The sequence below is a fragment of the Ciconia boyciana genome, chromosome 1, assembly GCF_034638445.1.
Source record: "Ciconia boyciana chromosome 1, ASM3463844v1, whole genome shotgun sequence".
NCBI classification, from domain to species: Eukaryota; Metazoa; Chordata; class Aves; order Ciconiiformes; family Ciconiidae; genus Ciconia; species Ciconia boyciana.
In genome coordinates, this window is record NC_132934.1 from 156,979,422 (window position 1) to 157,002,258 (window position 22,837).

Below are 22,837 nucleotides of genomic sequence, written 5' to 3' on the forward strand. Positions count from 1 at the left end.
GTGTGAAAAGCAAACTGATTTCCTTATTTCCTTGAGTGGTAGATTTCATTAGAGAACTACCAAGCACAATTAACACAAAATCTATGGGGCATCGAGCGCGCCTCAAATCTTGCCCTTCTGCTGCGGGCGAGAGGAGCGGTCTCTGCCAGGCAGGGCGGCGAAGGCTGGCACGCCGGTTGAGTTAAAACGGGGGGGAAAAGCGCTCATTTTCTTCCAAATTGATCCGGGAAATAAATTACCGTGCCAGTCGTTTTCCTCATAAGGGCTTCTTCGCGTTCGTCTAAAAGCCGAACGAGCACCACCGCTAACCCGATTTTTAAGTAAATGCCCATGTTTGTCGGGGAATAAAATTAAACGAAATTGGCTCGCTGTTACGGTCTTTTGTAGCATGTTCTTTGCACGCCTTCACTGAAAGGTGGGGAAATGACAGAAAGAGCGCCGTAATTTCCTGGGATTTAACTTTTAATTCTTTCTGCAGATACTATTTTGGCAAGAAATCCCTCCTGGAAGAAAGTCGGTAACCCCTTTCATTTCACAGGAGCGACTATGACATTATACAATCGGTGTTTAGCCACGGCGCGGCTCTTGGCGCGGACCGTTCGCGTGTGCCGCCTCTCCGGCCCCGTGGGCCGCCACCCGCGGCAGCGGGACCGCTCGGCCTCTTTTGCGGGGGAACCGCATAGGCGCCGGGCAGGGCAGGACGCGCGGGAGCCGCGGACGGGGGACGGCCGAGGGGGACCGCTTCCCCCCCCGCGGAGGGCTGCCGCTGGCCGCTAGTGGGAGCTGTGGCCCCGTGGAAGTGCCGCGGGAGCCGCGGCGCGCCGGGCCCGGAGCGCGGCGGCGGACGCACCCGTGGGGGCCGCGGCGACCCCCCCGGCGACCTCCGCACCCCCCGGGGACCCTCCGGAGCGGCCGGGGAAGCACCTCCAGCGCTGTCCGCAGTTCGCTCCCTCTGGCCAGACATTAATAAAATGAAATAAAAAGGGCCAGGTGCCGGCGAGGTACGCGGGGTCTCAAAAAGAGCTGGGTCCGAAAATCCGCCCCCCCCCCAAAAAAAAAGTGCGGAAGGGAAGGGAGAGGCGCTGAGCGATCGTCAGGCACAGGCGAGGGAACCCGCGCCCGGCTCCAGCGCCCCTCTCTGCCCGCCGCTGCGCAGCCCTCTGAAGGGGCTCCTTGTGCCCACCTCCTCTGCATTTCGGGACGGCCCGGGGCTGATGGTCGCGTAACCAAATAAACTTTGAAAACTCAGAGACCCCGTGGGAAGGGCCAGCCCGGGATCGGGCGCGGGAGAGGACCCTGCCCCCCTCTCCCGGGGGGCACCCGCAGAAAGTTGCGCGGGGCGCTCCGCACCAGCGGAGACCCGGCCCCGGCCCTTCCCCGCGCAGCGGCGCGGAGGTGGCCGCTGCCGCGGAGCGCCGGCAGCCCTGCTCTCCCGGCGGCGCTGCGCTCCGCAGCAGCGGGGAGGGTGCGGGGGAGCCCCGCGCCCCCCGGCCCTGCCGCTGCTCCCCGCCCTTTAAGCAGCAGCGTACTTGAAAAACGCTCAATTTCAGCAAGGACGGTTTTTTGCGTTGATTTTATTTCGTTTTATTCCCCCCCTCCCGATTTCGCCCCGCGTGGGCCAGCCGCGCCTCCCGCCCACCCCCGGCGTGACTAAGAGCGAGCGGGCCCTTCCCTCCGCCGGCGGGGCCGGGGGTGTTACCTGCCGGCCCTGCTCGCCCGGGCTCGGCGCGGCGCGGCGCGGCGCGGCCCCGCCCGCCGTGGCGGCGGTAAGTGACACGCGCGGCGCCCAACCAGCGCGGCGGCCCGGCGGCGGCCCTATGAGCGGCGGCGGCGGGGCGGCGGGGCCGCGCTTATATGGCTACGGCGGCGCGCTGCCGCCGGCCGCGCTCCTGCGCCAGGACTCGCCGCGGCGGCAGCGGCGGCATCGCGGGGCGAAGGCGCCGCGGAGGGAACGGCCGCGGCTGGCGCCGCTTCTCCTCCCTTCTCCTCCGCGCGGGGCTGCGCGGCGGCGCAAGTCCCACGCCCGGCTCTCCTCCTCCTCCTCCTCCTGCCGCCGCCGCGGCGCGCACTGCGGATCTCGCAAGGGGAGAGAGAGGGACGTTTGACGCTGCGACCCCCACCCTCCTCTTCTGGTTTTTTGTTATTATTTTGGTTTTTTAATTATTTTTTTCGCCCTCCTCTTCTTTCCCTGCTCCGCTCCGGGGTCTTTGCCGGCGACAAGGACAGCAGTGCACCCCGGGGAAGCCGAAGCCCTGCGGATGCGCCTCCCCGGGACCGGGGGAGCTGACTCTCGGAGTGGATTTATTGACTCGCGGTTGCTTCCGAGCTCCCCGAAACAGCCCGGGCTGGTGCCTGTGCGGATTGCAAACTGCGGGGAGCAGTGAGAGACACACAGGAGGAGCCTCCTGCCGAGGCTGTGTCCCTTTCCCCCAACCCCTTTATTTCTCCCACCACCATTTATTTTATTTTACCTTTTTTTTTTTTACTCCTTCTCACGCGAGCCTTAGACACTGTGAACCTGTATGGCGCACTGGATCCAAATGGGAGTTGGCAGCTTGAGTGGCATCTTCCAAGGCAGCCGGGAGACCCCCAGTAAGAGGAAGGACTGAGGCGTTTGCATTTTTTTGTTACTGCTGTTGTTACTTCGGAGGTAGCTTGGATCTTACCTCGCAGGAGAATTTCCTACATGCGAGTGGCATACATGACTCAGTAGATCTGCTTGCAGCTCTCGCCAAGTGCATCGCCGACCCTTCGCGCGTGATTTTTAATTTTTTAAATTCCTTCTTCCCTATCAATCGTCCCGGCTGTTGGGATACCGGGCACCCGCCCTGCTGTTGCTGCTCAGGTGCGGGGAAGCCGCACGGCAGAGTTGGCGAGGCTCCGGGGAGGGACTCGGTGCCGCCTGCGACCATGGCAGCGCGGAGGCGAGACGCCTCCGCCTGGAAGTACTGTTGGGGAGTCGTGATGGTTTTATGCAGAACTGCACTGGCGAGGTCCATCGTTTTAGACCCCATATATTGGAATTCCTCCAACCCCAAGTAAGTTTCCGTCCCGCTCCCGCCCGCCGCCTCCCCCGGGGGCCGGCGCTGCCCTCCGCGGCGGTGCGCGGGGGGACGCTGCCGCAGCCGCAGCCTGGCCGCGGCCGCCGGGAGCCACGGGGACGGGGCGGGGGACGCTGCCAGCGGCGGCTGCCGGGGACTTCAGCCTGGGCTGGCAGCAGGATCCGGCCCTCCCCGGGGCGGGTGGTTCGTGCCACGGCGGAGCTGCCGCGCCGCCGCTTGCCCCCGGCGGGAGGGTGCCGGGAGGGAGGGGGTCCCGCGGCGGGACGGGATGGGACCGGGCGGCGGAGCGGGGCCGGGAGCGGGGCGGCGGCAGCAGGCTGAGACCTGCGGGCGGGGTCCGGGCTCCGCTTCCGCGGAGCCGCCGCCTCCCCGGGGTGGGAGCAGCGGCGGAGGCCGCCGGGCCGCGCTGCGCTGCGCTGCCCTGCCCTGCCAGGAAGGGGTGATACTCTTCAACTTCTCCGTCTGCAGATGCAAACTCATCCCATTGACTCCAGCGAAGTTACAGCTGCTTATAACAGGGCTAAATTTGGTTGTGGAGTTGATGGTATCGAGGCACATGTCAGTGAGTAATGAACTAAGCATTACCCATCACACAGCCATTTAGTGTCATTCTTCATTAACAAACCCAGGCAAAAAAAGTACATGCGTTCCCGGGACTTGACTATCGAAGCACACTCTTAAAATAGAAGTCCTTTACTTCAACGTACAAAATTACCGCTATTGGGAAGAGGAACTTCTTGGGAAGTGGGCCGTCTTTCTAAAGAGAAATCTAAGTCAGTGATGAAAAACTATTTCTACTTCTCTTTTTGTGCCCTTTCGTTTTTGACATGCAAAACAAGTTGGCTTTGTTCAGTGGTGAAATCCTTTGAACTTTTGGGATTAAAACCACTATCTTAGAAAACAAAAGTCACGGTAGGAAGAAATAGTCTGTAGTGAGTTTAGGAAGTTTTACACCAGAAATGGGTTAAAATAATTTTTTTAACTCTTTGCTGCATATTCAGTTATCTACATTTAAAAGCAAACCGTATGCATTGTGTTAATGGAATTTAGGATTTCCCATTAAGTCCAGTAAGTACACATCTTGTTTTCCCGGGGGACTTTTTAGAGGAAATGTTAGGTGGTGATGAGACAAGAAGAATGGAGTATTTCCTCGATCAGGGATTAATTCTGTGTAGGTGGCAGGTCTCCAGGAGTTTGGTGAAGATTTCAAAGTTTGAATTAGGAGTAGCATCAAGTTTATCAAGTAGTCTTACATTGCAGTCATCGTTATCTACCCTTGTTCCCATTGAAGGAAAAACTTGCTGCAGATTTCTGCCAGTATTTTTCAGTAACGGACATATTTGCTGTATCTTCGTAAGATTTCTTTACAGAAACGTTTTCTGATCTTTCTTTAAAAAAAAAAAAAGGAAACTGACAGAAATGCTGTGGACTGCTCAGTTCGGTGTTTTTATTCCTAGTGTTGCGTGACAAATGATCATTTTATATATGCACCAGGTGGGAAGCCAGTTAAAAATAAAACAAAGTTTAGCTCCAGCCTCTGGCTCTGTACTTTTATGATGCTACATAGCTAAAGCTTTTCTTTGGCTTAAGAAAGGTACGACGTACCATCTGAGAAGAAGGCGACCTGGCCGGTTACAAAGCGGGCTTTATAACGCTGTTCGAATTCTCCGAAGTCAAAGGCTGCGAGCCGGGGTTGCATTGCGTTAGTGGGCCTGCTGTGCTGGTGGAAAACAGGCTCGGCTCAGCCTTGGAGGAAGGGGAAGGCTTTTGCATCCCCAGCCCTTGATGGGTTTATGCCTACAGAGGTCACTCTTCCAATGCAGAAGAGCCCGCTGCTCTGGCCTCCCCTCTGCCAGCTCCAACCTGCTTTCGCTTTTTTAACTTACCTTGATAGCTTTTATTAGCCATCAGTGAAATGAAAGTATCCGAGCAGCTGAATTCAACCCATCTTACAGTGCCCGGGGATATGCTTCCTTTATCAAATACAAGTTGTGTTTCCATTTGGCTAATTCTAAACTGTTTGACTACAAAAAAAAAAGGTTTGAATGTTGTTAATGGTAGATCTAATGATAATATCTAATTACTTTTTCAACTTAAATGCACGCTTAAAAATAGGTTGTGCTGTTGATGTAATTGAGTTTTCTTGAGTGATTCATTGAGGCTTAATCACCACAGTGAAGAAGTACACTATTAAAATTAGTCTTTTCAATTGCTGGGGCTAGTGATTTATAGGCCACTTGGAGGCCTGTAGTTTGAGGAAGCTTACAAATGCATTACCGATATTGCTGCTGGTGAGACAGCTCCGCTTCTCTGAGCAGGATTTCTTACTAATTCTTGTCACAACTGTTTGCCTGAAGGATACGGAATAATTTCTCCTTAGACGAGGTTGTCCTCAACTCTGGATTCAAGCTGAATGTCAGCTCGAGAAGCAAGCTGCTGAATGGATCTTGGCGTAGTACAATAATAAAGCTCCTTTTTAGGTTTGAAATAATAACTATCTTTGGTGCCAGTTAATTTATTCAGGGAAGCTATGCATTTAACTCTATTGAAAGCCTCAACACATAAGTCTGCTGAACAGGTAGGCAATTAAATGCTGGGAGAAGTTGTTAGTCAGGTTAATATAAAGTATGAAATAATAAATTTTAGGTTAAGGTGAATGTATAAACTGAATTGGTTTTGCACTGAAGTTTAAAGGTTGTAATTTCTAGCAGGTGGCTGGGATGGAGAGCATGCAGTAGCTGTCTGAAGACAGAGCTCCCTCCCCTCTTCCCCCCTTTCTCCCTTTTGAGAGATCTGCTTTCATTGCTTCGACCAAATCACAAGAGGTGTGTTTTAAGTGACGTACAGAAAAGAATTATACCTGCGGCTTTATTGCTTGGGAGGTTAAACGTCATTGTTGCAGATGGTTTTGGTAGACTTCATAGACTTCTCATCTGAAGAACCTTAGATCTCATGATCTTGAAAACACAAAGGAAAAATTACTCTGTAGACTTAACTCCTGTTGACACTTTTTAATGGGAGACTTTCTGCCCGTCTTGTTTCTGCCAAGGCAAACAATGTGTATAGATAGCACGGATTACCTCAGTTTCACCTCACAAGGGCTCAGCACCGCCTTGGACACACAGGGTAGCGCGTAGTGTTAGTGGGGCGCCTTTTAGTCGAACGGTAGAGAAATCCCATTCCAAAAAACATTGCTTATGTCCAAATGTTGCTTTTCCCTGCATGCTGTAGGCTGGTGAGCAAAGCGGTTCCCTTAGTGACATGTGGAAGGTTATCCTCACAAGTGGTGTGTTTGACACTGATTGAGTTAGATTATATAGCTGGTTTTCTCTCCCTCTGATACCCAGTTATATATGGAATATTTCACAGCCCGTCTCTGAATGCTAACGTGTCAGAAACTGATAAAATAAACTACAATTGATGACCCTCTTAAATGGTCTATTCAGTAGCATATAGACTAGTCTGCTTCTCATTGTATCTGAAATTCTTATTTTTGTAGGTAAACAAATGCACATTCACTACCAATTGAATAGCCCCTTGAACTATGCTCTGCAGTTTCCATTTGGGTTAATCTTGTCGGTTTTAATATAGAGAGGAAAAAAAGGAGAAAGCACCAGGGGTGGAATTGTTAGTGCTTTCACATCCACATTCCTCACATTTTGTCAGGATGATAAACTGTAGGTAATGGACAGCCGTTGTTTCACAGGACAGGCAAGCCAGCCGGAGCACAAAGAGCTTGCTAAAACGATATCTCACAACATGTTTGGGAGCCTCTCAGCTGGACAAGAATTTGTTTGGGAGCCCTGTGTCATGGGACCGCACTTTCTAACCTCAGCAATTACAGCTTCAAGCTGAAGAAACAGGAGCGGAAGGTTAAAATGATTTAAACACATGCTCCTAAATTGTACCCAAAACATAGCTGTTGACACTTGGCATGCTAATACAAGGAGTGAGTGGTGGCTTCCAGTCCATTTGATATCTCTGGCGTTCGTAGCCAGGTCTCCGAAGCACAAGTGAATTAGCAAAATGAATTCAGAACAAACTGAAGGCCGAATTCTTGAGCTGGTTATTTTCCCCAGCCTTTTATACATGGTGTATAATTGCTATATTATTTATAGTAATTATCTTAAAGCATGTTATCTGTAAGCTGTGCTACGTTATTTCACTTCGTTTAATGAAGTAATTGCCTTTAGAAAGGCAGTGACTAAAAGTCAAGCTCACATCACTTAAGTTCTCCCTCTTCCCACACACAAGAATGCCTCCCTCCCTTTTTCTTTTCTTTTTTTTTCCCCCTTCCCTGTTTTATTGTAAGGGGATCACATTGCTTTAGGTGTGACGCTCAGGCTGGTCGCAAATTTGGCCAAGGCTCCTGTACTGGGAAGTCAGCGGAGGACCTGAGGTGACTGCCATGACAGGCTGGCAAAGGCAGGCCTCTCAGCCCTGCGCAAGCAGCCACAGCCAGGGTTGCTTTTGGGGCTTTTTTTTGGAGGATCTGGTCTTCCTGTGTCGTGCAACCTGCAGTACTTGAAATTGCTTGTTGGAAATGAGAAGAAAGTGTTCTTCTGAGGAAAAAATAGTGATTAAAATGTTATTCATGTGTGCCTAATGTCTGCCCGCCTTGGCTGCTGACATAAAAAAACCTGTTTTTCTGGCCATTTATCATACATCTACATGGATTTGCTTATGAGCTCATTCTTTGTGAGGCGTTGTGGAAACTTAAATAGGAATGTTAAACTGCTTGAAATATTTTGATTAAAACATGCAGTGCCACAGAATATAGACTTTTAACCAGAACACTGTTGTCTTGAGTGAGGGGAGGGGTTTTTTTGGGGGGGTGGGGAGGGAGAGGCAAGGGAGAAGAGTTTGGGGGGGAGTTGCATGAAAAGCAGAGGAAGGGAGGATGGCAAATGGACAGTGTTAGAAGAGCTTGGAAAAACTCCTGTGGCTTCATTGTCTCTTTAAAGCCAGAGAACACAAAGACAAATGCAGTTCAGCCTTTCTCCCATGATGGAAAATGTAAACCGTTGACACAGCTCCCATGTTTAACTTGTTTAATTCTCATTTTAAATTCAGTACTATACCAGCCGTGTGAACTCTGAAGATTTCTTTAGTAATCCATTTTGTAGTTCCGAATCAAAAACAAAGTGAAAAGGTCTGGCACAATTTGCTTTTATTTTTAGGCAAATCAACCCTGGTCATAGTTAATAAGGGGATTACAACCCAGACTAGGTCTTTACAGATGTAATGTAAATCAAGGGCAGAGTATAAAGAAACTGATCCCTTTTGATTGAAGTATGGTAAAAAGGCATAGAGAAACTAGCAGCAGTAATCTGATTGTATGGCAATAAAACGACCATTTTCTGTCTTTCAGATAAAAATAATGTGGTAAATCCATGCAGTTCATAAGATGTAAAGGCAGATAAAGGGTGATGCCATGGCAACATATAGATTAGCTTGATGTTAGAAATGACACGTCTCTGAAAGGGGTGTTAGAAACTAAGGGCCTTGCTCCGGGCTGTAAGGTATTATGTGAGAACCGCACAAAACTTGGGGGCCGGGATTAGAAAGTATGAAAGGCCTACTTGTGGCTTGGGATGGTTAAAGCAGTAAAGAAAAGCTGCTCAGTTCTTGCTCATTGGTGGCGTATAATATGGTAAAGATAGATTTCATTTACTGCTTTCTGCCGAGACGGGGACCGATTAAAACTTGAGATGGCTGCAATTGTTAGGTGTGGAAGATTTTCCTTTTTAACTCCTGCCCTAGCAGCAGCCTTTCTGAAGAATTAGCTGCACTTGGGGTTTGTTGCCTTGATCTATTTGGGCTTCGGGCAGGAGCATGCTGGCAAGGAACAGAGAGCAGAGGGGATAGGTAGGACTGGGGTTATCTGGAAAGAAAACAGAGACCTTTTGATTTCGGCTGTGTTTCAGGCTGTGGTCTCCATCTCGCACTCCATGGGAGAGGCAAATATAAACACACTGCATTGTCTGTGCCTTGGCCAGGTGATACTTCAGCATCTCTTGTGTTTCCCATCCTGCAAAAATATAAAAGAAAAAAACCCCCACAAACAAACCAACATCCATTCCTATTTACCAATAAAGCTGCAGATAACCAAATTGATCTGGCTTAGGCTCTAGGTGGTACTTATATCCAACAGGCAGGCTGAAATCTAGACATGAATGAGATAAGCATCTGCCTATTCCCCCCCCCAGCTTAAAAATCCTTGGGATGAGTTTGCTGTCAGCCCCTTGAGTTCAGCCGGCAGACAATTTAGCCATTGTTTTGTCATTTATTTTAAGCGATCTGCAGCTGTAAAGGTAGTAAAATCTCTCTCCTAGTGCAGCTACTTGGATTTTTGTCTTCTTGCTTTTTCTCTTAAAAAGCCTTCTAAATAGTTAAGACTTGCTTTTCTACCCAACTGACAACCGTAAACACCCACAACTTAAAGTCAGCATTACATTGCAAATCAGGGCTATGGATTCAAACGAGAAATATTTACTTTAGTGCCTGCTCATTTGTCTGCTAAGGGGGGAAAGAAAGCACTCTGCATTTGTTAGGCAGAGTCTAGACATAAGGGTAAAAAACACTGAAGCCTACAATAACAGTTGTGTCTTTCTTTAGTGGGAATGAGCCTGGGATGAGCTCGGCAAAATGGAATTCATGCTGTTTGTTTGGCAGTGGCTCGGACACTTTTTAAGGTTTTTTTTCATTTTCTGGGTTTTTTATAAAGATGTTAATTACATGCTTGAATTTATCATTCTTATCCTACCCCATAGTAAGCTGGAAAGCTTCACAATTCTGACTGAAAAGGGAACTCCAGACCCAAAACTGTCAAGCTGCTGGTGCTGATGTGATTTAACAAATGAAAAATAAACAAGTGCATATAGGGAGCTGAACAGATTGGCAGAATATACGGGGCCTGAAGAGCTCAGATACGTTTCCTCTCTTGCAGCTTAACCTTCACAAATCTGTATCAAAAGATCCAATTCATTTGCTGAAATTCTCCAAAGCGCAGGGGCACCCTCATCTAATTTACAGGCCGGTCACATCCAAGCACCTTGCATTCTGCATTTGACAATGATTGCTAATGGGCCATTCAACTAAAGTATTTGCTTGTTAACAGGGAACAGAGCATGATAAATGTCCAGCAAGCTTGCGGCCTCCTTCAGCTTTTCAAATGCAGACTGGTGCATATTTATGGCAGGCAAATGACAAAGAGAGAAGCTGAATTACTCTGGCCTTATGCTTTCTGTTCGAACAAGGGTTAAAGTAATTAAAGAAATAATGCAAAAACCGATGTCCTTTGTTTGCCCACCATTATCCAACATTTAGCTTTCGAACCTGCCTGTCATGTCACATTTCAGAAACGGACCAGATAAGGCTCGGTGGGTTTGGCAGGGCACGGAAAGGAGTGGGTAATTCTTCGTGGAGCGCATCCTGGGCAGGGCACGCCAGGTCTCCCCCTTCCCATTCGGAGTCCTCTGCAGGTTCCGCTCTCCTGAAATAGTTTTCGCTGACATACATTAACTCGAAGATGTACTGAAAGCACAGAGGTTTTGCAAGTTGCATTTCTGTTCCCTAATTGGGGGGGGGGGGAACCAACCCAAACACAAAAGAGTGGAGAGGCTTTGAGAAAAGAAGCACATTGCACTCAGTATGTTTCTGAACGCCAAGTATGGAAACAAAATGGCAGAACCAGAAACAGTTTTGCTGTTGCTCCTGCGCCCTGAAGGACAGATACATCTTCAAAACTGAAACCAGAAAGCATACACACACGAGTTCCCTAAATTGAAGTGTCTTCAGTGTAATTTTGAAATATTTGTAATTTTTTGTTTTTTTGTTTTGGGGGTTTTTTTTGTGCTTTTAAATTCATGTTTAATCTTAGCCTGGTCTTCAAAAGTCTTCAAGCAGACCTCAATGCAGAATTGCAATAGATAATTTTAAATTCCGTATTTGAAAATGTCATTTAGTATTTTATATTTCTAGTTTCAAGTAGATAAACACGTTCAAGGCTTCTGTCTAGCTCCTGTTCGACTCCATGAAAATACCTACAGTGATTTCAGTGAGTATTACATTAGCCTGCAAGGGCTTTACATTATAATTGTTTTTTCATTATAGGCGACATTTTAATTTTCTTATAATGAACAAAATCTATCATTTTACTCGAGGAAAGAAAACATCTAGATTCTTTTTTTTTTCCTGTTAACTGTGATGCAGAGAACTTTCCTTTGATGTGATTATATACTTTGTCAAAGACAGCTAATAAGGGCAGGACCTCTATCTTTTTTGGCAATCCTGGCCAGCCAACACCCAGTGTTTATTGCGGTATCAGCATGGTAATTATAATGCAGCTGATTTAAACTTTGATGTAATAGTCTATGCTTTCTTCTGGTCTTAAACATAAGTTCCAAGCCAAAAAAGATAAAGGCTGGTAGAGGATTATGTTGCTAGGTGAATCATTCCTGATGTATGGCATATACATAACTATAAGATGGGTTTTTCTAACTACAGTGTTATTTTTAAATGTCTTGTGGTTAATGGCTAAAATAGGATTTACAGAACTTTATTTAGCAGGATTCAGAGCTGTGTACACTTGAAAGAATAATCAAGCTTTACACGTGTCAACAGAAGATGAGAAATTACATGGCTTGTCTTACACAGGAGGATAGGTTAGATGGTAGAATGATATGTTAGGCTGAAAAATCTGTGATGCTGCAAATTACTTCTCACTGTTTTGTTAGCTTTTGTTTGAATAGTGCATTTACTTAGGTACCCAAACCAAAGGACAGCGGTGGGAAAGGTAGTAACAAGTAGTAAAAGGTAGAAACAGCACTGTAAAGGGAAGTGCATGTTAAAGCTAATATGAGGGATTTAAATTTTGTTGTTATTATTATTAGTTAAAGCCCACTCGCAATTGAACGCTATTTTATTTTGGATTGGGAGTTCTGCCAGGCTCCAGCCTGTCAGAGCTGAGAAGACTCAAATCAAGTCCAGGCCTATTTCTGCAGCAAACGGGAATCCTGGCTCTTTGCCTGTGGATTCATTCAGGAAGGCCCATCTGGCTTTTGATGTTCTGCAAGTTTGAAGCAGTTTGTTTAAGGAACCTATGCAGCGAGCACTGGTGAAAGCACACATAACTGTGCTTCTGACTCTTCGAGTGGTGCATCGTTTTGCATTTTCATCTTTGCTGGTGCTTGCCATCTGCTTACCTACTGCCTGAGCAGCAGTTGGTTTCTATACCTGACTGGATAAAAGTATAAATTTGGAGTTGGGAACATCTTGACTCCTTTTGAGGACTTGCAATCCCATAGCATTCATTGTCCACACTTCAGTTGCTTTCTTCATGTTTAATTAATTTCAGTTTAGTTCAGAAGCAGTCTAGCTTAATCAGTGCACAACACTTGACCTTTAGGTTGTTTGGGGGTTTCTTTTTCCAAGGTATTTCCAAGCTATATAGATTAGCTGAACAGGGAAGGTCACGTTGGCAGGCAAGATTACTAGCCTGTGTGATAAATATTTTAAGAGAGACGATTTTTAGTGGTAATCGTTGTTCCTTCTACTTTTTATCAGGCAGTTTTCAGGCACTTTTTGAAGAAAAACAAAAGCCCAATCTTCATAAATTTATTGCTTATTGTAGTCTTTTCCATTCTGTGGATCGGTGTGTGACAGCAAGGCAAGCAAGACTGCACTGTGCTCCTAGGGCCTGACTCAGGAAACCATCCTTATTCAGAAAAGCTCATGTTAAGTATGTGCTGAATGCTGAATATTTTTGCTGAAGCGGGATGAATTTAAGCATGAGCTGTCTTGAACCAAGGCCAGAGCAAAAAGGTTTTTTGGGGTTGGACAAATACAGATCTCTCTGAAGCTTCATTACATGTTTGGGTTTTTTTATATCAGAAAATTATGTCAGAAGCTATGGCCTTGTCTGCGCTTGGAACGAGTCTTAATTTTCGTGTAGCTTGCCAGTAGTCAGCGTAGCCGTACCAGTGGTGATCCCTTGTGCTGGCCGGGACAGCTTGAGCGGGTCCCATCAGCTTTGCTCCTGGAGGTCTGGCTGCACCGGTAGCTCTGCTGGTACCAAGTTTTCTGTGCTTTTGCTTGCAGTTACGTGTAATGCCAGTAGCACATTTCCACTGATGGCTGATCGCTGAGAGTGACCCAGCTGTTCCCAAGAGCCCCGGTTTCCTCCCTGAGAGATAGCCCAGTTTGCAATGAGTGCGCAGGCTGAGCCTCCCTGTGGTAGAGGCTGCACAAAATGCCCGTGGTCTTGCAGGCGCAGGACAGTGGGTTAAAATGGAGTGGCTGGAGCTCCCGCTGTCCCCGGCCATGTGCTGAACCCCTCTGATGGACTCTCCTACCCTGGGCAGGGATGTCCGATCTAGTGATGAATGCATTTCTGGCCCTTTACAGGAGTTTTTAAACTCCATCACTGTCAGTTTAGCTTAATTTGAGAGGCTCGGACCTGCAGCGGGCCAAAAGCTGGTTCTTGGTAGGTTAGATATTACTGCCTTGGAGGTGGCAGTGGCTGCCTGGTTTTATTCTGCTTCTGAAAGTCAGTCAAACTTTGGAAAAGTTTGTATTTAATGTAAGAACGTAGGATCTCCATGCTTGCGAGTGGCTGAATCTTGGGTTTAATGTGAGATGCAAGTGCAGACTGATTTTAGATCTCCCAACTGGGTTTTTGCTCAAGGTCATTTTCTCCCATCTGAAAACTGTCTTTTTACTATAAAGAGAAAAAGGATGCGGTATAGGAGTGATAGAGGGTTGTAACTGGATTCTGAAAATCTTTGTATAACAATGATTTGCCAAAGTAGGTTTGGTTTGTCATACAGCGCTGTATTGATTTGGCATAACTTTTCCTGAAAGTTGTGAGTTAACAACTTGTTCTACTTCCATGTTTACTTATGCAGGCAAATGGTATGCAATGATGTATTTTCTAACAACTGCAAAGCAGCTGAAGTTTCTTCTTTGAATTTGAGATATAATCACCGATTATTAATGTCTCATCAAGTAACAAGACAGTCCCCGCCCTCTTTTATAGACTTTGCTTGGAGCAGGTCTTGGAACAAGACTGTACAGGTGCGAACAAATTGTAGTTAAGAGAAGGAAGACTGCAAACTTTGTTGGTATCCTTGTGTTGTGGCTGACATAAGATTTGTTTCTGTAATAGGAACAGTGGAGAAGAGCACAGCAATAGAACAATCTGGTTTTATTGTTTCTTTCTTGTGATTTACAGTGCCCTTTTTGAAAAGTAGTTCTTTGGCAAATGCCAGCTGCTCTCTGTTAGCTTTCTAAAAGCAAAGACTTTAGTGACTTGTGTAAGAAGCACACATGGTTTGGTTTGACTTTCCGTTCCATGCTAACTACTGCTCTGCATCCTTTCAACAAAGCGCCATCTTTCTTGGGTTTGGCACACCCTGCCTCTGTGAGCACAAGTCAAGTAGAGCAGTGGTTTTGTGTTACGCTGAATTCATGGCACAGATTTTTTTTATTTTTCTTTTTTTCAAAAATCCAAACCATATAAATACCTGATTATCTTTGCTGCGAGAGCAAAGAACTACTTTAATATTCCCAGTAGCATATTTTGAACAACAATTCTTTAATTAAAACAACATTGGTCTCTTCCTGTATTTCATGGCTAGCAAATGAGAGAAAACACCAGTGTTAATATCAAAGGGAGTCAGTTTTCATTACAGTAATGCACATTCAATTGTGCAATGCTGTAGGCAGTGAAATTTAATATTATTGTGACTTGTATTGTAATTGTAGGATGACAGAGGAAAATGGATTAAGTTTAAATATAAGTGTACACAGCAGCACATGGACTTTGTCAAATGGAAGCTGAGGGTTGGGGCAGGATGGGTCCCCCTCTGGCTCTGTCATAATGAATTAGTATTTTGTAAATAACTGGCCACTAGACTATAGATTTATTACCTTTTGTAGATATATGTGGACACACACAGACATACATGGATTCTGTACTGACTGTAATTGCAGTGCGGACTTGCAGAACGGGTTTATGCCTGTAGGCTTGCAGGGTATTTGAATGTCTAGGCTTCTTGTCTTCACCTTTCATGAAAATATTCTTGCCTGCCAGTTTGTGAAGTTTCCTTCTGAAGGATACACCCATCCTTTCAGTTAAGGGATTGCCAGCACAGGAATGGCCTCAGACTGGAAAGCCCTTTGTCATTCTTTTCTTCCTGATGAATAAAACCAAATTCAAGTTGCAGATGATCTTTGCTTTAGAAATTGTGCTAGAGAGACAACTGGTGTTAATGAGCAATATCCCCTTCTTTCCCAGTTGCCCATATACATGCAGATTAAAATGGAAAGTGGTACTTTAAACCATACATTACTGATCTCTTCTATGGAAGATTAGGGACAATGCAAGCTAGATGTTTCACTTGTTTACAGTGCAGGCAAGTGGAAGTTGTCCCCAAAGCAGTGCCTGACAGTCTACTAGTGTGTAAACATGATGCCCTGTCGTCTTACCCCATATCTTCACAGTGTTTCTCAGACGTATGTTCCTGTTGAAACCTGTTCTAATGTTAAAGTGCAAAAGGGGGCAGTAAAGTGCTGTCCAAAAAATGTTTATTTTTTAAGGGTATTTTTTGTGGCAAAAGTTGCATTTCTCAATAGGCTTATAATCTCCCGTATTTAAAATAATGATCACATGAATATCGGCTGTTTGAAAGGCTTACAAATGTCGCCAAAGCGTATCGTTAAGAATTGTGGGAACGATGTTTGCTGTGTGTATTTCCATGTTCTGTCCTTTAACCCAGGCCTGAAACATGCTACATATTTGGAAGGAGTCAAAGGCAGGAAGCTTTCCTCAGATATATTTAGGACATAGCTATACGAAGCACTTCTGAAAGAATTCCAGCTTTGCTAATCATGTCTGGTTCTCATGTTGTGCATTACCAGCACCGCGTTTCTGGAAAAACAAAATGAAAAGAATGCTGAGGCTAGGGGTTTCTGCTTGAAGTACTGAAGTGTGTAGTGGTGGCATGGGTCAAGAGTTGGGCTCTCATCCAGACCCGCATGCATCATTTGTCAAGAGGTAACTAGAAAGAGCAACTAATTACAATGCACCTACTGAGTGTTTTCTCTTTCAGAAATTCCTCAGAATAAGCCATTTATACAGATTGGCTGCTACTCTCCACTGCAGCCACTTGCAGTTTTTAAACTCTATGTGGAAAGCATGTTTCTGCTGAAATGCAATAAAAAGGAGAATGTGCCTGTGTGTGTCTCCGTGCCTGTGCATGAGAGAGAGAGAGAGCAATGATTTGAGGAGCGATTCCCTGTTTGCTGAAGCTGAGTAAGTCCAGCACTGTTGTGAGGGTTCATATTTCTGTAAATGCTGATGAAATGTTAATATAATACACTTTAAAATAGAACATTGGTCATATCCATCTTTTTTTCTTCTTCTTCTTAGTTAGGAGACTGTCCTAAAGCACATTAGCGGTTCTTTTGTGGTAACCAGAATTGATTTTGTAAATGGATCAGAATTCTCTAGTGCTTTAAGTACTTTTAGCAGAGCAGTAATTGCTTTCTGCACAATAATACAAAAGGTAATTGCTATTAATAGTGCTTTATGTGGAGGTCATGTATGAAAACTGAATATAAAATCTGTATTTTTAAAAAAAATTCCTTTGTCAACCTTGGTAAAAAATCAAATTGTACATCTTTTCAGCATTTCAAGCCTTACCCGTGTGGTAAATGTTCTAAGCCAGGCTGCACGCTCTTGTGCAAAAAGCCCAGATCTTGTTTCCCATTGTAGAGGAAAAAACAAACAGATAGGTGTTTGCTCTCAGAGGGTTTTTTTAAATGCAGAGGAAAACGTGCTTCCCTTTTATGGGAGGAAAAGCGCGCATCCATTTTCACACCCTGGATTTATGTTGGGGATGGAGGGGTAAAGCGCAAATTGGTCTGAAGGTCTTAGTTGTGTAAGCAGGTTTTTAGCTTTGCCCTGAGAGTGAGAGCCAAGCAGCGAGGGAAAGGGCAGCTTTCCAGCAAAACTAAACCATCTATTGCAGGCAGAGATGGTGTCCAGTTGCAACAGATACGCTGTCTTACAGCAAAACCCTTCCGGCAGCTGCGCACCGGGGTCTGAAGGCAGGGCACTGCCTCTGCTCAGCGGGGTGGACTGGGGTGAGGGGGCTCCCAGCACCCCTGAGTCCATGGTCACCCCGCGATGCCATGACCCCCTGGACAGGAACTGCAGTCAGCTACCTCTGCCTGAGCCCAGGGTTGGGGTAGTCCCGAAGGAGAGTCTGCTGCACCTCCTTTGGCTTATTTACTTTTTCCACGGAATGAGAGCACATCCGTAACCTCGTACATCACAGCTTTTAAGGAACCAGATTTTCTCTTAGAGAGAGTGTCTCCAATAAGGCGTGTTTGGTGCCAGGTTGCAGGTGACCTTCTGTATACATGAAGGGTGAAAGGGGTACGGTTCTTGCCAAATATAATCTTAGCTGCGTGTTTTGTGCTCTCTGAAGTGCAAGGCACCTTTGGATTTGTGACCATCCTAAGCTGAACGGAGCGAAGAAGTGCGTGTCTGTATCTCTGCAACAGCAATAGTCACACGAGTTATTTAGTGAAGGAAACTCATGACATCTTTCTAGGAGACCGGTCAGGGCATTTTCTGATGTGTTTGAAGAGGCATAGTGTCTGTGGATGTCTCTCTGTACAGTGGAAGCTCTGTGCCTTTAGGACTGTGATGTGATGGTACAATTTGACTGTCAAATCCTGCAGGTCCATGCAAAAAAATGTTTTCTTTGGGGAGAAGTGTATGCACTCTCAGCCCATCCTTATTTTACACCTATTAAAAATCCTTTGTTGTATTTTAAATGCTTTCCTCTAGTATTTTGCAAAAGGTAACGTGACAAATTGCTAAATGAAACAGCTAAAATTTCGTAAATGCTCCTTGTTCCCTGTCTACTTAAAATTTTGAGGAAACATCATCATGCCGCAGAATCATTCTTGTGTAGGTTATTAAGATTTCAGTTGTAAATATATTGCATTGTTTTGCCCTACTGAAGTAAATGGAAGTTTTGCAACCGATTTCAATAAGAATAGGTCCAGGAAAAGGCACCAAGAACGGCATCCATTTGCATGGCTGCTTGAAACACACGAAATGGTGGCAACGCTACCATTTTGTATCCGGCGTGGCAATTAAAACAAAATAAACCCTTGACTATTCCCTTTTTTAGTGCACTGCAAGCATTTCCCCTGGGTAGTCCGAAAGAAGATGGGCTCCTTTGGAGGTGAGGAAGGGGGAGGACAAGGAGGTACCACAAACCCCGAGATGGAGATTAGCTACAGTTTCAGGGGAGTGTTTCAAAGCATTTATGGGCTTGCTGCAGGTTTTATTGCAGGACAACCCGAGCCCCGAAAATAAGTTCTTCCCTTCCAGTGGAAGTGAGAAATACAGGAGCTGCAGCTTTAGAAACTTGTGTTATGGTATTTTATAACTGGGCTTTGTATAATGTATTACTTACCATTAAAGATCTTAAGGGATGAGCGTGAATATATTTGTTTATTTATTTGTTTGAATTCCATTTAGTTTCTAGCCTGCAAGTCCTATTAATGCAAGTAACCATTGCTTACATGAATAATTTCATTAACTGCCTGGAAAAATGTTACGTATAAATAAAGGTCAGCAGATTAAACTTCTTAAATTTTATTTAAATTCAAAAACATGCCTATTTATCATGTTCTGTAAAACTTTGTTATAGTATTAAAATAATTTAATAATACTGCACTGGCAAAGAAAAGTAGCTTCCAAAACTCACTTAAAATAATTTTAATAATATGAAATGCTGTACTTCTTTTGTTTTCAAAGTTTCATTTGCTAGTCTGTGTATAAAGCCAGTCTGTCGTCTTGCTGTGTCGAACTATGGTAATTTTTCTTGCAGAGACTTCACGTAAGAGTAGTGCCTTTCTTTTTAACCAAATTCCATACCCATTTTGAGACAGAGACTCCACATTAATCTTTTTTGATGAAGCTTGTTTTTCTGTCTGTTCCACAGCAGTTACTGATCCTCTTCTCATTGAATTCGTGTTCACTTAGTCCATTTAAACTGGAGTGAGATCAGTCCTATAAAATCACTGCTTCTGCAAAAAAGCATTTCAGGTTTACAGCTGGGTGTATACCTTATATCCACATGGCATATCTTTGTATATGATGTTGAATATGGCAGAAACTAGTGTGAAAGCTCTGTATGGAGCAAAGGACTCTCTTACAGAGAGCACTGGTCTATGATTCTGGATTTTATTAACTTCAGAGTCTTTGGGAATCCATACACTGGTTTTCATGTCATTCTGCAGGCTGTCATTAGGCCACTGCTACTTCACTGAAATCACAAGGACCTTTTCCTGGAACTTTTATTTGCTTTGCATCAAGCTGGTAGGACTTTTGCCTTGCTTAAGTATTTCTCCTGTGGACAAAATGATATTCAAAATATGAATGTTGTTATTTTCTCAAAAGCCAGATGATGAATACATATACTATTTAATAACTATTCTTTTTAAACAGCAAGGACTTGTACGTGGAATGCTGTTCTGTATTCTGTTTCAGTTTGCACTTGTACAAGTAACGGACGAACATACTGTGTTATTAGTATTCATGACATTTCCTTAATAAAACTTTTCAATGAATAACTTTATATTCAGGCTGGTAGTTAAACTTCATAAAGTTAAGTGGGTAGGATTCCCCAACAGAAGGTTTCAGGCTGCATTTTAAGAAGCATCTTGATTGTTCACATTTTTAGGGTTATTTTTGTTACATTAATTTAAAGCTAACTGCCTATACCAATTAGTTCAGGTAAGGTATTAAAGCACAGAAATTTGGCACTGTTTCCCCAGTTAAATATACAAGACTCTCAACAAGTACTAACACGCTTTCTAAAATTGCATTTATTTTATAATTACTAGGATATAGTTAAAGCTAAGTGTGCATGTATATATTTATAGTATGTATGAACATATATATAGTTTTGCAAGCTGGGAAAAGCATGATGACACATTTTTTACATCAGTCAGTATTGATTAACAAAATCTCTTTAAGAATTTATTTCTCTAAGAATTTTACCTGTTGATAATTTTACAGTTTCAGAAATGTCTGTGTAGTAAGGAATAGTAGAATATTCTCAGTGGAAAAGAGTGCTGACAGGTAAAGTTCTAATTTTTTTTTGAGAATTTACTATTATGAAATTAGGTAGGTTTGAGTGGCTATCATTAAGGAAAACTCCTTTATAATTTAATATGGTTGAATGTGCTAAGTTTCTCTGAACAAGAAGTAGATTCTTAAGAAATCAGTTGGAAACTGTGCATAATATAAATTTTATTTTTTGTACAATTTCAAAATAAAATTTAACTTCTCTAGGACTTTGATGAGTAAAGGTACATTAGTGCCAGGAACTGCTGGGCCTTAAAATAAGCATGGTACAGAAAATTATTGTAACATTGGTGGGAGTGGGGAACGGACGACTCTGTTCCTATGTTCTGTTCATGTGTCATGTGAATTTTTCGTCTGATATCATACTTACTTTTAAAAAGGCTTGAGAACTCTGCACGTTGCTGTTATTTGATAAGCTGCATGACTAGTTGGACGCGTGGGAGGGATTCACATCCATGGGCTTTGCACAGATGTCAAATGTCGCCCACAATACACCCCTTTGGGGCTGCCAGTAAAAATGCCCTCTGTATCCAAAAGTGCCAGACAGAAAGCGCATGAATTTCATCGTACAGCTTTCACTGTACTTAATATACTTTTCTGTGCTTTCCCACAGTAAGCACTAGGATTATTAATTGTGGGCAAGATTCTTCAAATGCTCTAGTCTCACTATATCTGACTGCTGACAGAAATGAGTCATGAAACTCGCTAAGCTTTTCTCCTAAGTTTCTGTTGGGGTACAGGGACCTATATCGGTATGTAGGTTTCCCAGTAAAGAACATATAGAGCTGAAAAGCAGAAAGTTAGAAAGTTAGCTTTTTAGAGAAAGCGATGGTTCCAGTGCTGTCGCTATCCCGACGGCTCAAAGAGCGTGTCACTGTCCCAGGCAACCATTGGAGTAACACAGCCTCCTCGGGATCAGTCACAGGACTCTGAAAACCTCTTGCTCCGTCTTTATTATATTCCTGTTTGGGAAAAAAAAAAAGTTTTTTAATTCTGATCAGACTTTTAAAGCCAGTTCATTAACTTTATTTTTACAGATGCCATCCTGCAAACATTTTGTAAGTGTCGATGCTACCCCAGAATGCTTAAGGCTACATCAGCACTTGCAGAAACAAAGATTCAGGATTAATCCTGAAGTTTTTGTTAACCTCTACCAAGGCTGAATGTACATTGTCCTTTTTTTTTTCAGATAGAAGGTTTTCAAAAATAGGATCATAAACCAGTAGTCTTAATCCTCCTGACATCTGTATAGCTTCAGAAAAAGCTTAGTACCCAGCAAATGATTTATTTAAATTCTTTATGAAAATACAGTAGCAAAAGTATTACACAAATGCAGGGATAATAATCATGCCTACTACTAATCAACCACTGTAAGTTTTGTGGTCGAACTGAAATGTGTGAGGTGAAACTTTTTTATTCTCTCCATCCGTATTTGTGCTTTACTGTTGTAAGAAAATAAGGAAAGTAAATTGGAAAAATATCTTTCTCACAAAGGTCACGATCAAAACGGCGAACTGTGGAAAAAATTTCAATACAATCAAGTTCTTAGATTAATCCTTTCATTTCCAGCCTTTTTTCTTTCTTAATCCCATCAGCGTTAGATCCTACAAGTTCAGAAACTCAAGTGGAAGGAGATTTACGGAGTTTAGTTCTCAAACTGTACAGACTTCAGAGCCATAGCGAGAATATTCCCCTGCCATAAAGTCTAACGAGTGCGTCGGTTTAAAGCTCTTGTAAAATGTGTTTTAGCTGTCTGTTGGGGGTGGTTCTGTCCTCTACCTTTTATGGGGCAATTCCTGGCTACTTAACCAAGGCACACAAGTGTGCTTTCTCTCCGGTAGCTGTTTCTGAGGATTACCTGGCACGCCGTTTCTGAACCCATCCTGTTTGCACTCAGAGTTTGTGTGGAGAACGTATACCGCTGCTGCTTCATTACACACACACATATATATACACAAAATCTTAAATTAGAACCTGTTTCTTGTTTTTCAGGGCAGCTTTTAGGTCACATTATTGATAATGACAGGCAGGTGCACGTTTCTAACCTTATGAATTTCATATTTATTATCCATGGCAATCTAAATTGGTTAATTTAAAAACAAAGATCCCATCCTCTGAATCTCATCTGTTTCATATTACACATTCCTGTTAGGTGAAGAAGAATTACTGGCAAGAAGAAATATTTGCAGCGGTGGGATCATACAGTGATCAGCCTTTGTCCTGGCATGCAGATGGGGGAATACGAGTAATTTTCATCTTTCTGGTACAGCCCTGCTGCACAGGAGCAAAGTAAAATGGGGCCGTGGTCAGACAAGGCGGTAAAGTCAGCCACAGGTGACGGAGGTTAGCTCAGAAACTCTGTCCCTTTGCCTGGTCGGAGTCAATCCCGGAGGAGAGCCTGAGTCAGGATCCGTGCTGCTCCCTTGGGAATGTTTGCTGGCCGGGGTCTTCCTCCCCTCATTTCCTCGTCGCCCTTGCAGAGCTGGCCTCTCCCTCAGTCATCCCTCACCAGGCCGGTGACTCCAAGGAGGATGCATTTCCACCTTGCCATTTGTTCCACCATTTTGGCTTTCGGGAGGTGGTAGTCACTGCACTCCTT

At 44.4% G+C, this 22,837-nt stretch overlaps 1 protein-coding gene across 1 annotated transcript in view; it reads left to right on the forward strand.

Moving 5' to 3' along the window:
* Window positions 1-1,882: 1,882 nt before the first annotated feature.
* The window catches only part of EFNB2 (ephrin B2), a 46,102-nt gene continuing 25,147 nt past the window's right edge, over window positions 1,883-22,837 (forward strand). Inside the window, exon 1 of the mRNA XM_072849900.1 lies at window positions 1,883-3,038. Within this exon, the coding sequence (XP_072706001.1) occupies window positions 2,911-3,038 (128 nt within the window). The 5' untranslated portion in view covers window positions 1,883-2,910. The remainder of the gene's footprint in view (window positions 3,039-22,837) is intronic.